Source organism: Leucopleurus acutus (assembly GCF_964270905.1).
Source record: "Leucopleurus acutus genome assembly, chromosome: 2".
Taxonomy (NCBI): Eukaryota; Metazoa; Chordata; class Mammalia; order Artiodactyla; family Delphinidae; genus Leucopleurus; species Leucopleurus acutus.
Genome location: NC_139143.1, coordinates 97,613,641 through 97,633,784, shown reverse-complemented (window position 1 = coordinate 97,633,784; position 20,144 = coordinate 97,613,641). Strand labels below are relative to the sequence as shown.

Here is a 20,144-nt window from a genome sequence, read left to right as displayed (position 1 = left end):
TCACTCATTTAAAATGTACAATTCAATAAATTTTAGTATACTCACAGAATTGTACGCCCATTACTACAATCAAATTTAGAATAGACACATGTTATTTTATATGGGAAAAGCTTTTAGCAAACTAAGGCTATAACATTTTGCACAAGCTATTGGAGGAGGGAGTGTGGGCTCAGGAGACAAAATACTTAAATCCCATTTGGTTACTTAGAGTCCGAGAACACACATGTAACTCTCATCATGTAGGTGTCACCTGTATTGGGCTGGGAGTACAAATGAAGATTGTGGTGTATTCAAGGACAGGGATTTCTTATGTCAACAAAACTTATTTTTTTTTGGTCTCACTCTACATTAAAGATAAGACTGACTATATTTATACAACAGAGACTTTGTAATGGATTTTTCAGCTTTGTGAAATCAAGTTTTTGTCTCATCAAGACTGGTTGGATTTCCTTTTTACTCTGTATTCCAAGAGTTCGTAGATTGTTAGGGGATGGGTATCGCATGTCACACTTTTTTGTGAAATAAAAGCATATCTTTCAGCTGTTTTTCTTGAACATAGGTTGGATGGCTGGATGGGTGAGTGAGAAGTGGTAAATGTCCTTGAAGCTTAAACTGAAGAGAAGGATTCTGGAACCCCAGAGTGACAGAGAAAAGAGCATACTTGGGAGCAATAGGGACCTATGCTAGAAGCCTCTCACCACCTGCTGAAGAATCAGCCATCAATCAAAGCCTCAGTTTCCACAATAATAAAACACACCTGATGATGCCTTACCTCCCAAGATTGGGTGAGGATCGAAAAGGAGAACACATAAAACACTTGGAACGTCAGTTCCATTCCGTTCCAGTTCAGTTTTCCCTTGGGTGGCACTGAGGCCAGCCATATAACAATGTGCCTACAAAGACAGGTAAAATTAGCTTATTTGGGTATGACATGGATTATTATGGACTAGATGTGGATAAAACCCTAGAGGACATCAAGGACACACCATTTCCCAGAGCAGCTGGATTTTTCCACTTCCGTGCTTTCCTTCACTCTAGTTGAGGGCACTTAATCCCCTAAAACGAATTCCCTCAGCTGATTAGTTGTGACCTAAATTTGTTTTGACTGGGTGGTACCTGGGTTGTACTGGTGGTTAAATATTTTAAATATCACCCCTGCTTATAGGATCAAATCTAAACTCTTAAGAAGGAAAGTAGGAAGCTCACGTTACTTTGGCATTTCTATGTGTCAAGCCTGGACTAAGTTCTTTCATAACATTGCTCACCTGGTTCTCAGAACAGGCCAAGAGGCAGGTACTGGCCCCACTATAATGAGGAAACTGCATCTCCAACAGATTTAGTAATATGGCATACACACTAACCCTAACTGCACATCCTTATGCTCTAACCACACTGAAGTTTTTACTGTTCCTCAGTCATAAGCTCTGTCATTCTATTATGTTAATTTGTTATACTTACCAGGTAGCATGAGCATTTTAAAGGAAGATGTCTGTAATCTAACGATAAAACTAATGGTGAAAATTCCTAAGGAAATTTGGAAAGGTCAGAATTTTAAGGACATCCTTCCAATTACACTGATGACCTCCTTAAAGTATTAGCTCAGTGGCCCTCCTCCCCTAGGCCTGGGCCCCCTGCAGCCTCAGGAACACCCATCACTGTTTTGAAACTTAGCAAGCAATACGCTTTGGCACTGCCTTCATTGACTGAAGCAGACAGCTCCCACCACAGACTTGCCCTCAGAAGATTTCAGGGAAGCCAACCCTTTGAGGACAGTCTTCTTACATGCTTTCTTCAGAGCTGTAGCTCCCAACACTTCCTTTCCACTGGTTTTATCTTTTTTTTTTTTTTTTTTTTTTTGGCCGTGCTGTGCTGCATGAGGAATCTTAGTTCCCCCCACTAGGGATTGAACCCGCACCCCCTGCACTGGGAGCACGGAGTCTTGACCACTGGACCGCCAGGGAAGTCCCCCTTTCCACTGGTTTTAAACCTAACATTCTTGGTAAGAGGAACCTAGGGGGTCCAAACCCAGACAAATGCCTTTCCTAAGCCTCCCTATGGGTCTCTACTAGTCAGCTCCAGTACTGTCATTAGCCCTGTCCTACACCTCAGAATTGGCTTGGCAGAACCTTGTTGGGGAGTAGGATAGCAATGCCATATCCTCATGACAGATGCACAAGCAAGTGGCAGAAGACCAAGGTCTTAGCACAGTTAGCTTTGGGGCATGGTGGGTGGGTCTCTAAACTCTTGGTAAAGTGGAAGGATGGGGAACAGTATGCCTATTCCCAAATCCTTCGAATAAGCTCTTGTTATCAGGGAGATTCTTGGATAACTTTGGCTCCAGTCATCAACCAGAATATTTCCCTGTAAAGGCATGAACATTATAAAATTAAAATATGATGAAATCTTTGTTCTAGGAATTTTCAAATAGATACAAGACATGACCTCAATATCTTAAACTGCCTTCAAATCTCCTAAATATTTTCCCTTTGGAAAAGTCTACTCAAGTGTCTCTCTAAAAGATTCTCCAACCCTGTGATCTTAAGGGTTGATAAAGGGACAATTTGGTTCACCCAATAATCAGATTAAGAAAGGTATCCTAACTCTGAGGCAGGAGAGCAGGTATTTTGAACTGAGGTAATCTGGGGACTAAAACATGTAGCCACACTCTTGTCTCAAGACGGAGAAGAGAGCAGAGGTTCAGAGAGAGGGTCCAGTCTTAGGACCCAAGCTTGTAAGGTGGAAACTGGCATCTATGGGAGGTACCAGCTTCCAAGCCAGTGATTATACTGACAGGCCTTGTCTTAGATATGCCCTTTAACATGTGACAGAAACAGGCACTCATTTTTCTTCTATGGGGCAATTAGAGCCCCTAGAGAAGCGGGCACAGCTGGGGAAAACGCACACGAGGAGGCACAACCCGCCAGTGGGGCTGACTTGAACACATCCAGCGAGCTCACGCCCACCCACCCCGTCCTCCTCTGCGCGGCCCCGCCTCCTACGCAGCCACTTCCGGCCCAGAGTGGAGGGCGGGCTGCACGCTCCCGTTGCGCCTGCGCGGGAAGTGGGAGGGGGGGCGGGTTGTCAGCGCGCCGGTGCAGTGCGGCAGTAACAGGGCGGCTGCTGTGGGACTAACCTCCCTTCTCTTAGTGTTGGCCCTGGAGAAGGAACGATGGTGCTGGATCTGGATTTGTTTCGGGTGGATAAAGGAGGGGACCCAGCCCTCATCCGAGAGTCGCAGGAGAAGCGCTTCAAGGACCCGGGACTGGTGGACCAGCTGGTGAAGGCAGACAGCGAGTGGCGACGATGTAAGTACCGGGACGCGCGGAGTATCCCCGGATGCCAACCGCAACTTCGTTGTTTGGACCTAGTTACCGCTCCTGAGGTTCCACCCTTCATAAGACCCCCTCCTAGGTTGCGGTGGCTCCGAAGCTGTCCCTGTCCACCCGGGGGGCCGGACCGACCCACTTTTCTCCTCCGTCCGGGCCCTGCGACCTTCCTTCCTGGCTAGCTGGGTGCGGGTCGCTGCTTCTGAGTCTGGGAAAGGAGCATGGCGCGTTCGCATCAAGAGCTGTCAAACCTTCAGCCTCAAGGATAGCCGGAAGAAAGCCAGGGGGGAGGTTTGGGGGGTTTCCCCTTTCCAGCACTTATCTTTGGTCGCCTCCTGTCTTTTTCTCATCTTCAGCAAGGCCAGAGTGGTCTCCCTCTATCTTGATAGAATCAAAGGTTCCAACCTGACTGAGTCACATCTGCAGCACAGTAGGTTCACTCCGTCCATATTGGAACCATTTTGGGACTGTGGAGGCCGCTCCTGGCTAAAAACAGTGATCCCGGAGCTTTTGGGAAGGCCATCCCCCTGAACTGTGGGCAAACTTTTAAGAACCGAGAATAGTCTTACGTAGTAGCTCAGACATGGGCAGAGGGGTGCGGTGAAGCAAGAAAAATCTTGTAATTATTGAGGCTGTTTAAAGTTTTCCGGTGAACACATTGGCAGAGTTGGGCTAGATCCTGGAACTGGACCGGGCATCTTTCATGAGGCTAAATAAAACCATAGAACCCTCTGCCTATCAATCTCTGCCTAGGCTAGCTGGAGTAGTCACTAACTGGCCGGATGCTGTCAAACACGTGATTTTTTGTCTGATGCAATAGGTCTGCCACCCGCAGAGAGACAGGTTTATGACAGCGTACTGCATAGACATTCGCTGTCCAAAAGCATGGATTTATATTAGGAAAGTTGATTTTCCTAAATATATAAGTATCACCCGTGTAGGGAGAGAGTCGAAGGAAGAGTTGGTATTGGGTACCAGGAGAATATTTGCTTAGCTCAGGTTGTTTGCTGATTCTGCACATCACAGTCAAGCCCAGTGTGGTGGTGATCCCACCACCTGAATCTGAATCTGAAGTTTTGAGTTGCAATGGAATTAAATTAAATTGGAGTGAAAAAACTAGACTGGACACTGTTTTACTGAGTCAGAAGTCAGAAGTATCAGATTTTTGTTTCTCTCTAGCCATTGCCCAGCTGCTAAATGACTTTGAATGTGTTACCTAGTCTCTTGGGTATAATGTACACCTCTGTGGGAAGTTCTGTCTTTTATCTGAGGAGTGGATATGTGCTGAGGGGATGAATTCTTCAGGGACAAGGTTGTGTTTTATTCATCTGTGTGTCAGTACCCAGGGTATACATATAGATACAGGATATACATATACCCATGTGTACATATAATCCCAGTACCTAGCACTGCACCTGGTCCTTGTTCAGGGCTTGACAAAGGTTTGTTGAAGTCATGAATATCTTCTGTGTTCAGGGTACTGTGCTCTTCCATATGAAAAGCAGTTGATGTAGTTTATTTTCAACATATTTATTGATTTGATTCTTTCCTACTTGACATCCCTAACCAGTATTCTCTTTGCAGCTAAGGGGAGTTAATGATTTTTCCCATTGCTGGCTGCTGAAGGTGAACATTGACAGATTTTGTTTCAAGATTCTTTTACATCTGAACCTCTGATCAGAGTTTAGGGTTCTTCTATCCTTAGCTGCAACCCAGAGCCACATTAAGAAATCAGACCATGTTCCCTGAATGAGGACACAGCAAGCTTCAAAAGGCCCTCCATTACAACTATACCCATTTGTCCATCTGTAGACCTTCAAGGTTTAGGGCTCTGTGTAGAACACAGGAATCTGCTATGACTTGGAGTCAGAGCACCACATCAGAGTTTACCACAGCTCTTGTAACTTCAAGGATTCGAACTGTGATTTCTTCTTTTAATTCAGAGTAATATAATGAGGACACATTTGGGCATATAATAAGCATTTGTCTTGACTACTTCCAAAGTCAGTAGATTTCCATGTATCTTGAAATCTGCCACTAACTACAGGAATTATCAGTTGAAGTTGTTACTTCCTCTTAACCCTATTGCACATGCCTTAAACCAGGCCCTTATCATTGGAAAAACTTTCTAAGTGCTTCCTTTGACCCCAGTCTCAGCTAGTCCAGGGCCACACCTAGGACATATGATCCATATACTATCTTATATATTTCTGCTGTGGCATTTATATTATTTTTATATACAACCTTTTAAAATTTATTGAGATGTAATGTATTCAGTAAGTTCAGTAAAGTGCACAAATCTTAATGTGCAGCTTGATGAATTTTACAAAGCCATATACCCATGTGACCACCATTCAGATCAAGATCTAAGGCGTTTGCAGTTCTCTGGGGAGACTCCCTCATGCCCCTTCACTGTCACTTCCCTCCTCCAAAAAAACAGTATTTTGTCCTCTATCACCATAAATGACTTGCCTGATTTTGAACTTCATATAAACAGACTTATATAGTATATAATTTTGCATGTGACTTCTTTGTCTCAAAATTATGTCTGTAAGATTATTCCATGTTATTATGTGTAGCAGTGGTTGGTTCTTTTTCATTGCTGTGTAGTACTCCATATATGTAAACATACCAACCAATTTCATTGATGGACTTTCAGATTGTTACCACTTTAAGGGTACTATGAATAATGTGCTAGGAACATTGTGTCTTTTGGTGGACGTAAGCACTCATGTCTTTTGGGTATATACCTAAGGGTGGAATTGCTAGGTCACAGAGTAGGCACATGTTTAGGTTTAGTAGATATTACCTAATAGTTTTCCAAAGTGGTTGTAATAATTGATACTCCCATCAGTAATATATAAGAGCTCCATTTGCTCTACAACGTTGCCCTTGATATTGGCAGTCCTTTTAATTTTAGCCACTTATTCACACTGATTCCAGAGATGGAGAACAGATTAGTGGTTGCCAAGGGTTAGATGGGGCAGGGGAAAGGTAATGGACTACAGAGGGATGATAGCAAAAGGAATCTCTGTGGAGATGGAACAGTTCCGTATCTTGAGTGTAGCAGTGGTTACACAGATCTACACATGAGATATCACACAGAAATACAGGCACACGCAAATGAGTACATATAAAACCACTCATCTGTTCTCCATCTCTCTAATCAGTGTGAATAAGTGAATGAGAAAGTAGTTATATAGTTTGTGCTGAAATTTAGTTTAAATTTAAAGTTTGGGAAAACTTCAAAGAATAGCCATGTCTAGGCGCTGTCTCATCTCTAGTCATCTTTTTACCTGTCCAAAGCTTAATTTTTACCATATTGTTGCTAAAGCTTAGATTCAGGAGGTCCAACTTTTGCAAATCAAGGTTAGACTGATGAATCACAACACCAAGATGTTAATTTGGGCCAGAATACCTATGCAGGCTGATTAGTGCACTGTCTTCCCCCAAAGAAACCAAAGTGTAAGAAATTGAATTCTTCTCAAGGCTGCCAGATGAGCGTTGTATCAAAGCAAAGGAAATAACATTAACCATTTCTAGCATAGAGAAGTAGCAACCAAGTTCATGGGAATAGAAACTTGACTGACTGCCTTTTTTTAGATCCTGGTGCATACCACATAGTTTCTTTAAGTGAATTTTAAGATAATTGAACAGGTTATAGTTATATGAGTATTTTCCAGTTTTCTCAGATGTGTTACTCTGTCTACAGTGGTATCGTCCAGGTTATGATACTTTTTAATTTCAGCCCCAGAATGGCCTTTTCATTGTCACCAAATGCTGGGGAATTACACAACTTTGTGAGGCAGATCCTTTAGCTCTGCCTGTATTTTGGCCTTGGGCTGAGATCAGTCCTAAGGAGCCAAGATTAGGAATGAGGTATCTTAATTATGTGCCTATCTTTGGTGTATTGGGTTCTTTATTCTCAGGCAGATTTCAGGCAGACAACTTGAACAAGCTGAAGAACCTATGCAGCAAGACAATTGGAGAGAAAATGAAGGTAAGAGAACTGACTAATACCCTTGAGAGCTTGAGCAGAGGTATTTAATCTTATTCTTAGTTAATTCATAATTTCTAACGTAGTATTTAATTCCATGAGCTACTGGATTTCTTACCAGAGGGGGAAAGTTATTTTAAAAAGAAAGGGAGGAAGGCAGGGAGGGAACTAAGAGGCATTTTCAAGGATCAGTGAGTCCACCTTCTGTCTGCAGGTATGTTTTAGTCCATTCTTGCTGCTGTAACAGAATACTGTAGACTGGGTGGCTTATAAACAGCAGAAATTTATTTCTCACAGCTCTGCAAGCTGGGAAGTCCAAGATCAAGGCACCAGCAGATTGGTGAGGGCCTACTTCCTGGTTAATAGATAGTCTTCTTGCTGTGTCCTCATGGCAGAAGGAGCAGGGAGCTCTCTGGTGTCTCTTTCATAAGGGCACTAATTACATACATGAGGGCTCTGCCCTCCTGACCTAATCACCTCTGAAAGACCCCACCTCCAAATGCTATCACATTGGGGATTAGGTTTCAACATATGAATTTTGGGGGACACAGACATTCAGTCTGTTGTAAGATAAGATTCTTGCCATACAAGTCATTCATTGTCTGTTCTGTTCTTAATAAAATGAATTCCACCAGTAATCCTTTGCAGTTATTTCTTGAGCTCAACCTACAGTGCCAGAGAGGTTTTCCTGTTGTAAATTTCAGATTCTTTATCCCAGTGTAGTCATGCTCTTTATTTAAAAGAGCACAGATATTGAGTCCAAATCCTAGACTCTTGGTTATGTGACTTCAGGCAAGTTAACTTCTGAGCCTCAGTTTTCTTGTCTATGAAATGACAGTTCTAACACTAACCTTTAGAATACAATTGTGAGAACTGAGAATTTCTAATATAGAAAACCTGGCACAGTGCCTGGAACATTGTAGTTATTTAGCTATTGAGAGTAACAGTGAATGGCAAGTAGTACTGGCCTTCATCCAGTATATCCTTCCTGTCCTTGAAGAATGTTGAGTTTCAGCTAGCTTTACTTTGGTAACCAGATTAGTTTTTTGCCGGGGAGGGGGGGGGTGTTTTTTTTTTGCGGTACGTGGGCCTCTCACTGTTGTGGCCTCTCCCGTTGCTGAGCACAGGCTCCGGACGCGCAGGCTCAGCGGCCATGGCTCACGGGCCCAGCCACTCCACGGCATGTGGGATCTTCCCGGACCGGGGCACAAACCCATGTCCCCTGCATCGGCAGGCGGACTCTCAATCACTGTGCCACCAGGGAAGCCCACCAGATTAGTTTTTAATCTTTCTTCAAAAATACGCTCTTAGCCTCTTAATCATTTTTTTTTAAAAAAACATGTTAATGCACCCTACAGTCTTTCTCATTTTTAAGTTGTAAACCTCTAAAATAAACCAAAAAATTATGAAATTTAGGAACCTGAACCTGGAAAGACCATAACAAAAGGATTCCCTTGGGGCCTTCCCTGGTGGCGCAGTGGTTGAGAGTCCTCCTGCCGATGCAGGGGATGCAGGTTCGTGCCCCGGTCCGGGAGGATCCCACATGCCACGGAGCGGCTGGGCCCGTGAGCCATGGCCGCTGAGCCTGCGCATCTGGAGCACAGGCTCCTCAGCGGGAGAGGCCACAACGGTGAGAGGCCTGCGTACCACAAAAAAAAAAAAAAAAAAGATTCCCTTGGACTTTAGCACCTTATCCTTCATGATATTCTGTATCCTTCTCTTTAACACTATTTTGTTATACTTTCAGCATGTGACAGGCTGTAGAAATTGATATTGATGATAATCATACAGTTTTCTTCCTGTGGAACTCTTGACACTAAGTCAGGTACACATCAGCAACCCCATAATTATGTTAATTTCCATGTATACTTCTGCCTGAGTGTTCTTAGGGGCATATATACGGATAGTGCCAGCCAAGTATTTTTCTTAGCAAGAAGATGGGAGTATTTTCATTTGCGTTAATGTTCTTAGGTTCCCTTGACTGCTGGCCCTGCAAGGAGTGTTCTCTCTTGCTATCCATTGAGATAGTACTAGCAGTGCTTTAATTTGTATAGCACTTGAAAGCATTCAAAACCCTTTCATATACGTCTCATTTTGGTTTTGATCTTTGCTGTAAACGTGGAGTGTAGGTAGTACATTTATTAACCCTATTGAAAGGGTAGGGTAAAGAGGCCTAGGAAATTAAGGGGCTTGCCCAAAATGGTGCCATCAGTTAGTTGCAGAGCCAGAACTTGAACTCAGAACTTGAATTTGCTGCCCTGAGGGATTATCGGAGAGGAAGAGGGCCTCAGCTATCTTGGCTACCAAATGGAACTTCTTGAGATTTAGGCCATTTTTTTCTACCTCAGCAGTCTATGCCTGTTCTTATCAAGACTCATTCTGATATTGTCAGATTTTTCCAGCTTTTAAAGATGATTTTCCTTGAATCACTGTCTTCTCCCTTGCTCTGGATAACGATTAGAAATGACGATTTGGAAGAATATCATAAAGATGGGTGAGGAGAGAAACTGGAATGGGAAAAAATCTAGTCCTGGGTATACCCTTGCTGTTTTGCCAAGTTGCATTGATTGCTCTAAACGTGGCTTTTTTCCTCAAAAATTGTGTTTCTTTGGCTTCCTAATATTCCTCATCCCATCCATTTTTCCTCTTAGCCGCAGGCCTAAGGGCTGGGTTTGTTCTTAGTAGGTAGATGGGGATTCACAAATTGACACACAGGTGTCTGCCCAGCGCTGGCTCCTGACCAGCACTGAGTGTTTTCGTACATTCTTGGGGTCATAACATTCTATGTCCATGTCAGACATTTTCCTTCTCAAGTTCCCGATGGTATCAACCCTCTGACCTGGATTGGTTAATCAGTCTGTCCAGGATCAGAAAGCTAGACAGTGTCAGGACAGGGACTTGGAACGTTAACTTCTTGCTTCCAGTTCACTAATTTTTCTCCCATGCGTTGCATCTTTTAGAGACTAAGTTATGTAGAAAGTTCTGTAATTAGTTTATATGATATATTAGTTTGGTGTACACTTATAAAACTATGTCAGACATTTTTCTTTATAATTAGTTATGTTTTTGTTGTTGTTTGTTTGTTTTTCTTTCCCATAGAAAAAAGAGCCAACGGGAAATGATGAGTCCATTCCGGAAGATGTATTAAATCTCGATGACCTCACTGCAGACACTTTAACTGTAAGTTATTGTCATTTTCCAGGTTAGGATTTCTGTTCTTTTAGCTTTGTTCCTAGACAAGCAAGTCCTGACGCTCTGCTCCACACAGCACTGTGGCATCCTTGAATTTCTGCAGCTGGGACATGTCCCCATCCCCTCTTGTTAATCTCAGTACTTGAGTATTAGACAGCAGAGATGGAGACAGGTGGAATGGAAAAGTCAAGAGTAGGAAGAAGAGAAAAAAGGAACTGAACTATGTTTGGTTTAATAACTCTATTTCCACAGAGTCAGTAATTTTTCAATTTTTTGTAATTCAGTAAATATTCACTACAATGGGCCTAGAGCAGGAATTTTCAAGTTTTTTAGTCACTGAACCCTTTCTTAAAACCTGCAACACAGGGACTTCCCTGGCGGTCCAGTGGTTAAGACTTTGTCTTCCAGTGCAGGGGGTGAGGGTTCGATCCCTGGTCGGGGAGCTAAGATCCCACATGCCTCACAGGCAAAAAACTGAAAAAGCATAAAACAGAAGGAATATTGTAACAAATTCAATAAAGACTTTAAAAATGGTCCACATCAAAAAAATCTTAAAAAAAAACAAAACAAAAAACCCCCTGCAACAATAGCAAGAGCATAAACCCGAAAAAGCAGAGTTGCTGTGCTTGAAGGGCAAGGTTGGGGTGCTATTCCTGCCCTGCCCTACCGGCTAAGGGCCCCCCCAGGAAATCAGAGTACAGTTTGAAACACCTGCAATAAGGAATACAAAATGAGCTTAAGACAAGGTCTCTTGCTCCTAATAAATTTATAATCTTCCTAGAGAACAGTTACATATAGGATATAATAGCATGCTGAATTGGTTTAATCAGGAATATCAGGAAGTGCAAGTTAAGCTATGGTATTAACACTCCTGAGATGTACAGGGACAAGAGGAGTGGCCAGAATTGATCCACCTCTGCCTTAGGCACCCTGAAAGAAAATGCCAACGGATTTGTCGGGCAAAACTGTATATATCCCTGTGTGAAACAAATCTCAGTTCTTTGAAAGCCTCCAGTGTCAATTTTTAAAATGCTATTACAAGAGTTATCATTAGAGCCCAACAAGGTTGGGGCAACAATCTTTTTCCTACTCTGCCCTTGACTTGCTGTGGCCTTGGACGGGCTTGGCCTTGTTCATCTACAGAACCTGAAAGTCTCACAAATCAAAAAAGTCCGACTCCTCATCGACGAAGCCATCCTGAAGTGTGATGCGGAGCGGATAAAGCTGGAAGCAGAGCGATTTGAGAACCTTCGTGAGATTGGTAACCTTCTGCACCCCTCTGTGCCCATCAGCAATGATGAGGTAGGCGTCGGTGCCACAGTGAGCGGCTGCCTTGCGTCACCCCTCTCCTTTGGGAAGGGGGCGGAGTGGGAGGAGGACAGTGAAAGTCTGGCACGCTCTGTATAATAGAAGCAGGCTCTTTGTGTATTCGCTCTGCCCACCAATTGAGAATTGAAAGAGTCAGATCCCTGCCTGATTGGGAAGTAGCAGAGACAGCAGGTAGGTGGAGACTCCTGGCACGGAAATCTCTTCTAAATCAGGCTGCTGTCCTCCATTGCGTGTTGCCCATGGTAGCAGCTCATCTCGTGGGAGGGATCTGCAAGATCAGCCTCACCCCTCACCCACACCCTGCTGAGAAGCTGCAGGTTGAAGGGAAATCTGCATGATAAAAGTTTCCTGCCGAGTGGGAGCTTCCCCAGCACAAAGCTGCTCTGAGCCCAGCCTTTGTTCCCTGACACCCCAGCCGTGGCAGGGCCCATCTGTGCCTCTTTCATTCATTCCCTGGTGAAGGGACATTAAACTCACTGAGGGCTGGGGTGGCAGACTCAAGAGGTCAGGGCCCTGAGCCCGCCCTTGTGTGGCCCTGGACCAATGAGAGCCTGGAAAAACAAAAATCTGCATTCCCCTCCGTACCCCAGGCAGTGCAGATTGTCCAGGGAAGGGTTTTCCCTGTATAGGATTTTCAAGGAGTCATTTAAAAGGGTATAAAAACGAGAGAATACTACAGATCTTTTGGAAAATCATGATTTCAGTTCCATGGCTAGAATTGCCTCTAGGACTTTATAAATTATTATTTCTCTATTGAGCGCAGATTCTCTAGCAAATTCCCTTTTCTAGTCTCTGTACACAAGGGCCAAAACCTAGTGTTTGAGTTAAGCAGTGACTTCACAAAGCTCTAGTTCGTTCTTGGAATAGGGTTCGGAAAGATGGAGGTTGTAGAATTCAGAGCTCCTGCATCTTTGTCTCCTGGTCTTGTTTGCTTAGGACGCCGACAACAAAGTAGAGAGGATTTGGGGTGATTGTACCGTCAGGAAGAAGTACTCTCACGTGGACCTGGTGGTGATGGTAGATGGCTTTGAAGGCGAAAAGGGGGCTGTGGTGGCTGGGAGTCGAGGATACTTCCTGAAGGTAAGAGTTGGCAGCCAGTGAGGTTGGTTATAAAGAAAGAACTGAAAAAAAATTGCAGAAAACATAACCCACTTAAAGAGGCCCACAAATCCGCCTTTCTACTACAAACTTACTGGCAATTAGATGCAATTCTCTTTCTAAGGCAGGAGAGTGCTTATCAGGATTCCCTAGAACAAAAGCCACTGAGTGATCCTCCATAATGAATATGTTTTGCTGACTGAATTAGAACAGTCTGTGCCTTTAAGGAGCTCTGTGTAATTGGACAGTCAGACAAGTAACAAAGAGTCAAAAACCCTCTGTGATAAGTGCTCTGGTGTGAGTAGCCCAGGGTGCTATAGGAACGGGTAGGTGGAGGCAACACACCCAGATTAGCTGGACAGAGGGCAGATGCGCTCAGGGAAGCCTTCCAGAAGGACGTGGTAAAGTAGTTTTGGAAACACTGTCCATATTGGTATGTTCTACATATACAAATAAGTCCAGTGTTTTAAGAGTTAGCACAGGAAGACTCTCCCACGCACCCTGGGTGAACAGTCCTTTTCCCTTGATTGGTATCTTAAAGGGAATGCTCTTCAGATGATGTGCTGTGCATGGCTGTTAAGAAAGAGTCTCCTGGGCTTCCCTGGTGGCGCAGTGATTGAGAGTCTGCCTGCCGATGCAGGGGACACGGGTTCGTGCCCCGGTCCAGGAAGATCCCACATGCCGCGGAGGGGCTGGGCCCGTAAGCCATGTCCGCTGAGCCTGCGCGTCGGGAGCCTGTGCTCCGCAATGGGAGAGGCCACAACAGTTAGAGGCCCGCGTACGCAAAAAAAAAAAAAGAAAGAGTCTCTTGAGTCAGTTGTTGGATCCATGGTCTTTGTGGCCTCCTGTGTGCCCCCAGTTGCCTCTGGGGGTAAATGCTAGCAGATGAACGTGATGGCAGCAGAACCCACTCACACAGTGCTGTGTCTGCTCCTTTAGGGGGTCCTGGTGTTCCTGGAACAGGCACTCATCCAGTATGCTCTTCGCACATTGGGAAGTCGAGGCTACACTCCCATTTATACCCCCTTCTTCATGAGGAAGGAGGTCATGCAGGAAGTGGCACAGCTCAGCCAGTTTGATGAAGAACTTTATAAGGTGAGTAGCCTGAGGCAGTGTGGCAGAATGACTCCTAAAGGTATGAAGTTTAACTTCAAAGACACAGCAATGCTGTCCAGCAGAACTTCCTGCGATGATGAAATGTTCTATATTGTGGCTATCGAGCACTTAAAATGCAGCTAGTGCAACTGAGGAAGTAAAATTTTAATCTTTATGAATTTTAATTTAAATGGTCACATGTGGCTGGTGGCTACCATTTGGACAGTGCAGACATAGAGCCTATTTTATCTTTCCCCAGATAGTTTATGTGATCTATCTAAATTGAGCATGCTTTAGCCCCATGAGCTTAGAAAAGAAGCTCATATATTATTATTAAGCTTGGACAAAAGGAAATTGTAGAAGTGGCTGATCTTCCCGTGTCCTCCCACTCCTGACCCCAGACTGGAAGTTTCCACAGGGGGAGACATACTTTCCTTTGGATGGATGTGGCTTCCAGTTTGTGGCTCTTTCTCAATCATGAACCATCTCAGGGAGAGCCAGTGGATTTGAGTTGAGGTACAGAAGGTAATTCTGAATCAACCAGCTTTAACATCAGCTGTAGCTCCCCCCACCTGAAGTCTACGCCCAACACTCAGGATTTCTAGTGTCTCTGCTAACGGCTGCCCATCGCAGCTGAGTCCACTTCTCACCTGTCCTTCTCCTTCAACCCTGTTCCAGGGCAGGGGGAAAGACTTTGTTCTTATTGGCTGTTTCCTCCCAAAACCCATGTAGCAGGTAGTTAGAAAACTGCTCCTGGCCTCATCTGATTTATCTTATGTAGAGAGATGAGTTTAACAGTCAGAACCTTCTTCCCACTAGGTCCTGTTGGTGAGTTCAAAGGTATTTTTTAATTCAAGATGCAGTGGGAAACAAAATGCTCTCTCCAAACACTGAGCATTGGTACAACCTTGGGGTCCTCCTCTTCTTCCTTTTAATGAGAGGAACTCGTGCATTATCAGATGAGACCTGTTTTTATCTTTTCCCTTTTTTTCTCATCTCAACTCCCAAGATTGGATGGATAATCACTGACAGAACTTTAGAAGGATGCCCTGCAGGTAACACCAGGGAGAAGCTTATATGGAGGATTATGAAAAATATTAGGTAGCAGGTGCTCTGAGTGTTCGCAGCATTCTCCATCTCTTATCCAGATGCTTCTTGGAGCCATAGGCAGGGAGAATCACAGGTCTCCATAGTGAGGAATTTTGGCTGGCACTTTTTGCCTAATAACCTCAGTTTATTAATTCTCTAGAGCAGGACTGTCCAACTGAACTTTCGGCAATAGTGGAAATGTTTTGTATCTGTCCTGTCCAGTGTGGCAGCCACCAGCCACATGTGGCTGTTGAAATGTGGCTCATGCAAGCCAAGGAATTAAATTTTAATTGACTTTAAATAGCCGTGTATGGCTAGTGGCTATACCATATTAGACCGCAAGCTCTATTGTTTTTACATTGTATGTGAATAGCCTCACACGGGGCTAAATTCCCACTGTTAGGCAGCAAGGTAGTTTTCCACATTTCCAAACAGTGGCCTAGAGGAAGTTTCCTCCCCTTTTTTTTTTTTTTTTTAGTTAAAGTAATACCACATGACAGAAAATTTGGAATTAGTGGGGGGAAATCATCTTCTTTCACATTACCTACTACAACTGTCATTTTTAATATTCTTGTGGGAGCTTTTTTTATACATGTATCATTTTCTCATACTTCTAATCACAATATATGTAGATTGCCTTTTTACTTCACATTATATCAGAAGCATTTTTCAGTGTTACTACATGGTGTTCGTAACCATCGTTTATTAGTGGTTCCATAATATTACCTGGCATGGACATAGACTGCCCAGCGCTTCCCCTGTTGAATATTTAGGGGGCTCCCTTTTTTTTGCCATCAGTAAGTAATGTTACAATGAACTTTGTCCTGTCTATAGTTTTTTTCTTTTCCATTACTTTCTTCAGCTGAATACCGAAGTGATTCTTCAAGGATTACAACCCTAGATCAACCCATAAGCACGAAGAGAGCAGAGACTATCTCCTTTTGCCCCACATTGGCAAAAAGGACTTGGCTCTTACTACATGCCTCACAAACATTTGTCAAGTGGATTAATTTATACTGCTACCAGCTCAGGTTTTACTGCACACCTGCCATCACTGGCCACTATACATCATTTATAAGTATTTCATTTATTAGATAAAGTAAAAATAGTATCAGAGGGAATTCCCTGGCGGTCCAGTGGTTAGGGCTTCACGCTTCTACTGCAGGGGGCCTGGGTACTGGTCAGGGAACTGAGATCCCACAAGCTGCAAATGGTGAAGCCAAGGGAAAAAAAAGTAGTATCAGAATAGTTTGTCTTCTTTTAATTTGCATTTCTTTGATCTCTAGTAGGGACCCCATTTTGGACTGACCCATTCCCTCCCATGTCTTTTTAGCATCTCCTGCTCACTCCTGGACAGGGATTGAAGAAAATTTGTCCTCCCATCGCTCAGATCTCTGTGTGATTTGTGTGATCTTTGATTTCTTGCTTGAGCTGAGGTCCTACTCCCTCACTCTTAACTAGTAAATATTACCCTCCTCTGACAGGTGATTGGCAAAGGCACTGAAAAGTCTGATGACAGCACCTATGAGGAAAAATATCTGATTGCCACCTCCGAACAGCCCATTGCTGCTCTCCACCGGGACGAGTGGCTTCGGCCAGAGGATTTGCCAATCAAGTATGCCGGCCTGTCCACCTGCTTTCGCCAGGAGGTGGGCTCCCACGGCCGTGATACCCGTGGCATCTTTCGAGTCCATCAGTTTGAGAAGGTGAGCAGGCAGATCAGGGTGAGGGATGGGACCCTTCTATCTCTCCAGGGCTGTTATAGAAGAGATAGAATCTGTGTTGCTCAGGCCTACCCCAGCTCCAGTCTTTCCTCTCGTTGCCTCCATCTGGGTTTCTAGGGAAGAGCCTGAGAAGCACATGGTGGAGCGGCTAGAGCATGGACTCTGGAACCAGGCTGCCTGAGTCCTAAGGCCAACTCTACCACTTACTGCTGTGTAACCTTGAACAATTTGCTTAACCTCTCTGTGCTGTTTCCTTCTCTGTCAAAGGAAGATAATAGTAGTACCTACCCCATTAGGCTACTGTGAGGATTAAACCAGTTACCACGTGGAAGGTACTTAGAACGGAACCTAGGGGTGAGACAGGAATAAAGACACAGACCTACTAGAGAACGGACTTGAGGATATGGGGAGGGGGAAGGGTGAGCTGTGACAAAGTGAGAGAGAGGCATGGACATATATACACTACCAAATGTAAGGTAGATAGCTAGTGGGAAGCAGCCGCATAGCACAGGGAGATCAGCTCCGTGCTTTGTGACCGCCTGGAGGGGTGGGATAGGGAGGGTGGGAGGGAGGGAGACGCAAGAGGGAAGAGATATGGGAACATATGTATATGTATAACTGATTCACTTTGTTATAAAGCAGAAAGTAACACACCATGGTAAAGCAATTATACTCCAATAAAGATGTTAAAAAAAAAAAAAAGAAAGAAAGTACTTAGCACAGTAGCCGCACGTTATGTGGGACGCTCTCTACACAAGCATTCGTTCTTGCTGCAGCCCCAGCCAGTCCAGTTCAGCCCCGATCTCTCACCAGGGCCCCAGCCCCGCCTGACTCTCAGTGGAATAGGAATAGGTCTTCATTGCTAGGATAATTCCCACTTCAGCCTTCAGTTTATTCACCCCATCCCCTTGTCACTGTGCCCTTGGGTCCCTCTTTGCAGATTGAACAGTTTGTCTACTCATCGCCACATGACAACAAGTCCTGGGAGATGTTTGAGGAGATGATCACTACCGCTGAGGAGTTCTACCAGTCTCTGGGGATCCCTTACCATATCGTGAATATTGTCTCAGGTTATCAGCCTCCCTCTCCTGCATCCCACAAACACCACCCTGACCAGTTGAACTGCCACACAAAGAAATAGCTTACAGTCCAATTAATTGCCCACATTAATTAAAATATCACACTCTTTTCCCTTGGGAGTTCTTGGTGATAAGAATATCTGGGCGTGATTTCCCTCTTGGGGATAACATGTGAACTAAAGAATTCTTTGGGTTTGCTAAAGGTTAGCCTTCTGAAATACCATCCCTCCTTCATGAATTCTAGGGGTTTTTCCTTACAGGTTCTTTGAATCACGCTGCCAGTAAGAAGCTTGACCTGGAGGCCTGGTTTCCGGGCTCAGGAGCCTTCCGTGAGTTAGTCTCCTGTTCTAACTGCACAGACTATCAGGCTCGCCGGCTCCGAATCCGATACGGGCAAACCAAGAAGATGATGGACAAGGTAGATGGCCCCTGGGGAGGCAGGAAGCAGGGCCTTCAGCTCAGAGTAGGTCCATCTTATTTCTCAGCCCTTGGAGGACATTATTTCCCAGCGTCATGGGAAAATCTGAGCTTCTCAGTCTAGACCAAAAAGGGAATCTGAAAGTGACTTCACTGAATCAGGACTGAGTCCTTTTAGATAGAAACCTGAATCTAGCTCTATTCTACAAGGTAATTCTAGCTTTTCTCTTCTTGGCTTTGTTTTCCATAACTCCAGATAAAGAGTAATCCCCATTTGTCTACGCAGAACAAGTTGGAGGCAATGTCTCCCCCCTTCTCACCCAAGAAGGTCTGGGTTGTAAGCTTATCTCTTCAAACCCAATTTCCAGGCCCTAATCTTTTCCAGGTCAGGGACTTGAAAGGGGTTAAAAGGAGAAGCCATTGAGTAGTCTCTTCCCTCCTTCAAAGGGCCCAACTCTCCTCAAAATACTGGGACCTACCACTTGTCACTCATGGAGACATGAGGAATCTTCCTGGAGTTATCTAATAAGCCATAAGTTATCTAATAAGCCAAACAGAATTCAAAGGTTTAGAGATCATTAATATGGGTAGAACCTGTTTTTTATTTGATTTTAGATTTGGATTTGGATAGTTGCAGTTGGGGGAGTCTGGCTGAGTGGATGGTTCCTGGTCATCAGTAAGCCCAGCTAGGGGTTGAGTGTAACTGCTCCCTCTGGGGACCCTCTCCTCGCAGGTGGAGTTTGTCCACATGCTCAATGCCACGATGTGCGCCACAACTCGCACCATCTGTGCCATCCTAGAGAACTACCAGACAGAGAAGGGCATCCTCGTGCCTGAGAAATTGAAGGAATTCATGCCACCAGGTGAGGCTCCCAGCCCAGCCCATCTTCCTCCTCTTGTCTGTCTTCCTGCTCTTCTAAATAGTAAGCCCCTTTCAGAATGCACCAAGTTTTCTTGTTCATACACGGCCCCCAAAACTCTGCCTGTCCTCTGGTGCTGGGCATTGCAAGGGGCAAGGTTGAAAAGTAGCCAGTGCCGGTATGAGCTTCTATTTAAATGCAGCTGAAATTCAGGCTGGGAAAAAAAGGAATAAATGAAAGCAGTGCCTGCCTCTTTGTCTTGTGTAACTTTCCCCAGAGGTCCCTGGGCTTTGACTCTTGAGGAATGATGGGTTGTTTGGTTGGCTGTTTCCTTTCAGGTCTCCAGGAACTGATCCCCTTTGTGAAGCCCGCACCCATTGACCAGGAGCCATCGAAGAAGCAGAAGAAGCAGCATGAGGGCAGCAAAAAGAAAGGGGCAGCGAGAGATGTTGCCCTGGAAAGCCAGCTGCAGAATATGGAGGTCACTGATTCCTGAACATTCCTTTCTCCCACTTTACCAGGCTTCCATTTCAATTAGCTGCAATCTCAGAGCCTGCCCACAGGCAGGGAAGCCAAGCACGCACCCATCGCCCACCCCGTGTGACTGCATTGCCAAAAGGGGAACCATCTGCCCTGTACAATGCAGTGTTCCTCTTTTCTCGCTTGGGCATAGGATCTAATCACCAATGACTGATGAAACCATGTAATAAAGCACCTCTGAGGGAGGCCAGGACTCTTCCTCAGTCTTCTGCCCAGGGCTTGAACCCTGTCTCTGACAGTTCTCCCTGGAACCGTATTCACTTCTGCTTTTCCTGCTATATCAGGCAGGTTGTTCCATTTAGCAGAGAGCCTTTGAGAAGGTAGGTGAAGGCAGGGGTAGATTTAGTAAAGGCTCAAGGGGAAAGTGAAAGCTGCGACTGAGACACACAGGCTTGCAG

The 20,144-nt window shown here is 44.7% G+C and overlaps 1 protein-coding gene across 1 annotated transcript; it reads left to right on the top strand.

Moving 5' to 3' along the window:
* Nucleotides 1-3,082: 3,082 nt before the first annotated feature.
* On the top strand, nucleotides 3,083-19,937 carry SARS1 (seryl-tRNA synthetase 1). Its single transcript, XM_082832941.1, has 11 exons — nucleotides 3,083-3,305; nucleotides 7,256-7,326; nucleotides 10,423-10,503; nucleotides 11,659-11,817; nucleotides 12,781-12,924; nucleotides 13,882-14,037; nucleotides 16,611-16,832; nucleotides 17,791-17,920; nucleotides 18,190-18,347; nucleotides 19,080-19,209; nucleotides 19,545-19,937. The coding sequence occupies exons 1-11, from the start codon at nucleotides 3,170-3,172 to the stop codon at nucleotides 19,700-19,702; spliced, it is 1,545 nt and encodes a 514-aa protein (XP_082689067.1). The 5' UTR covers nucleotides 3,083-3,169; the 3' UTR covers nucleotides 19,703-19,937.
* The last annotated feature ends 207 nt before the right edge of the window (nucleotides 19,938-20,144 follow it).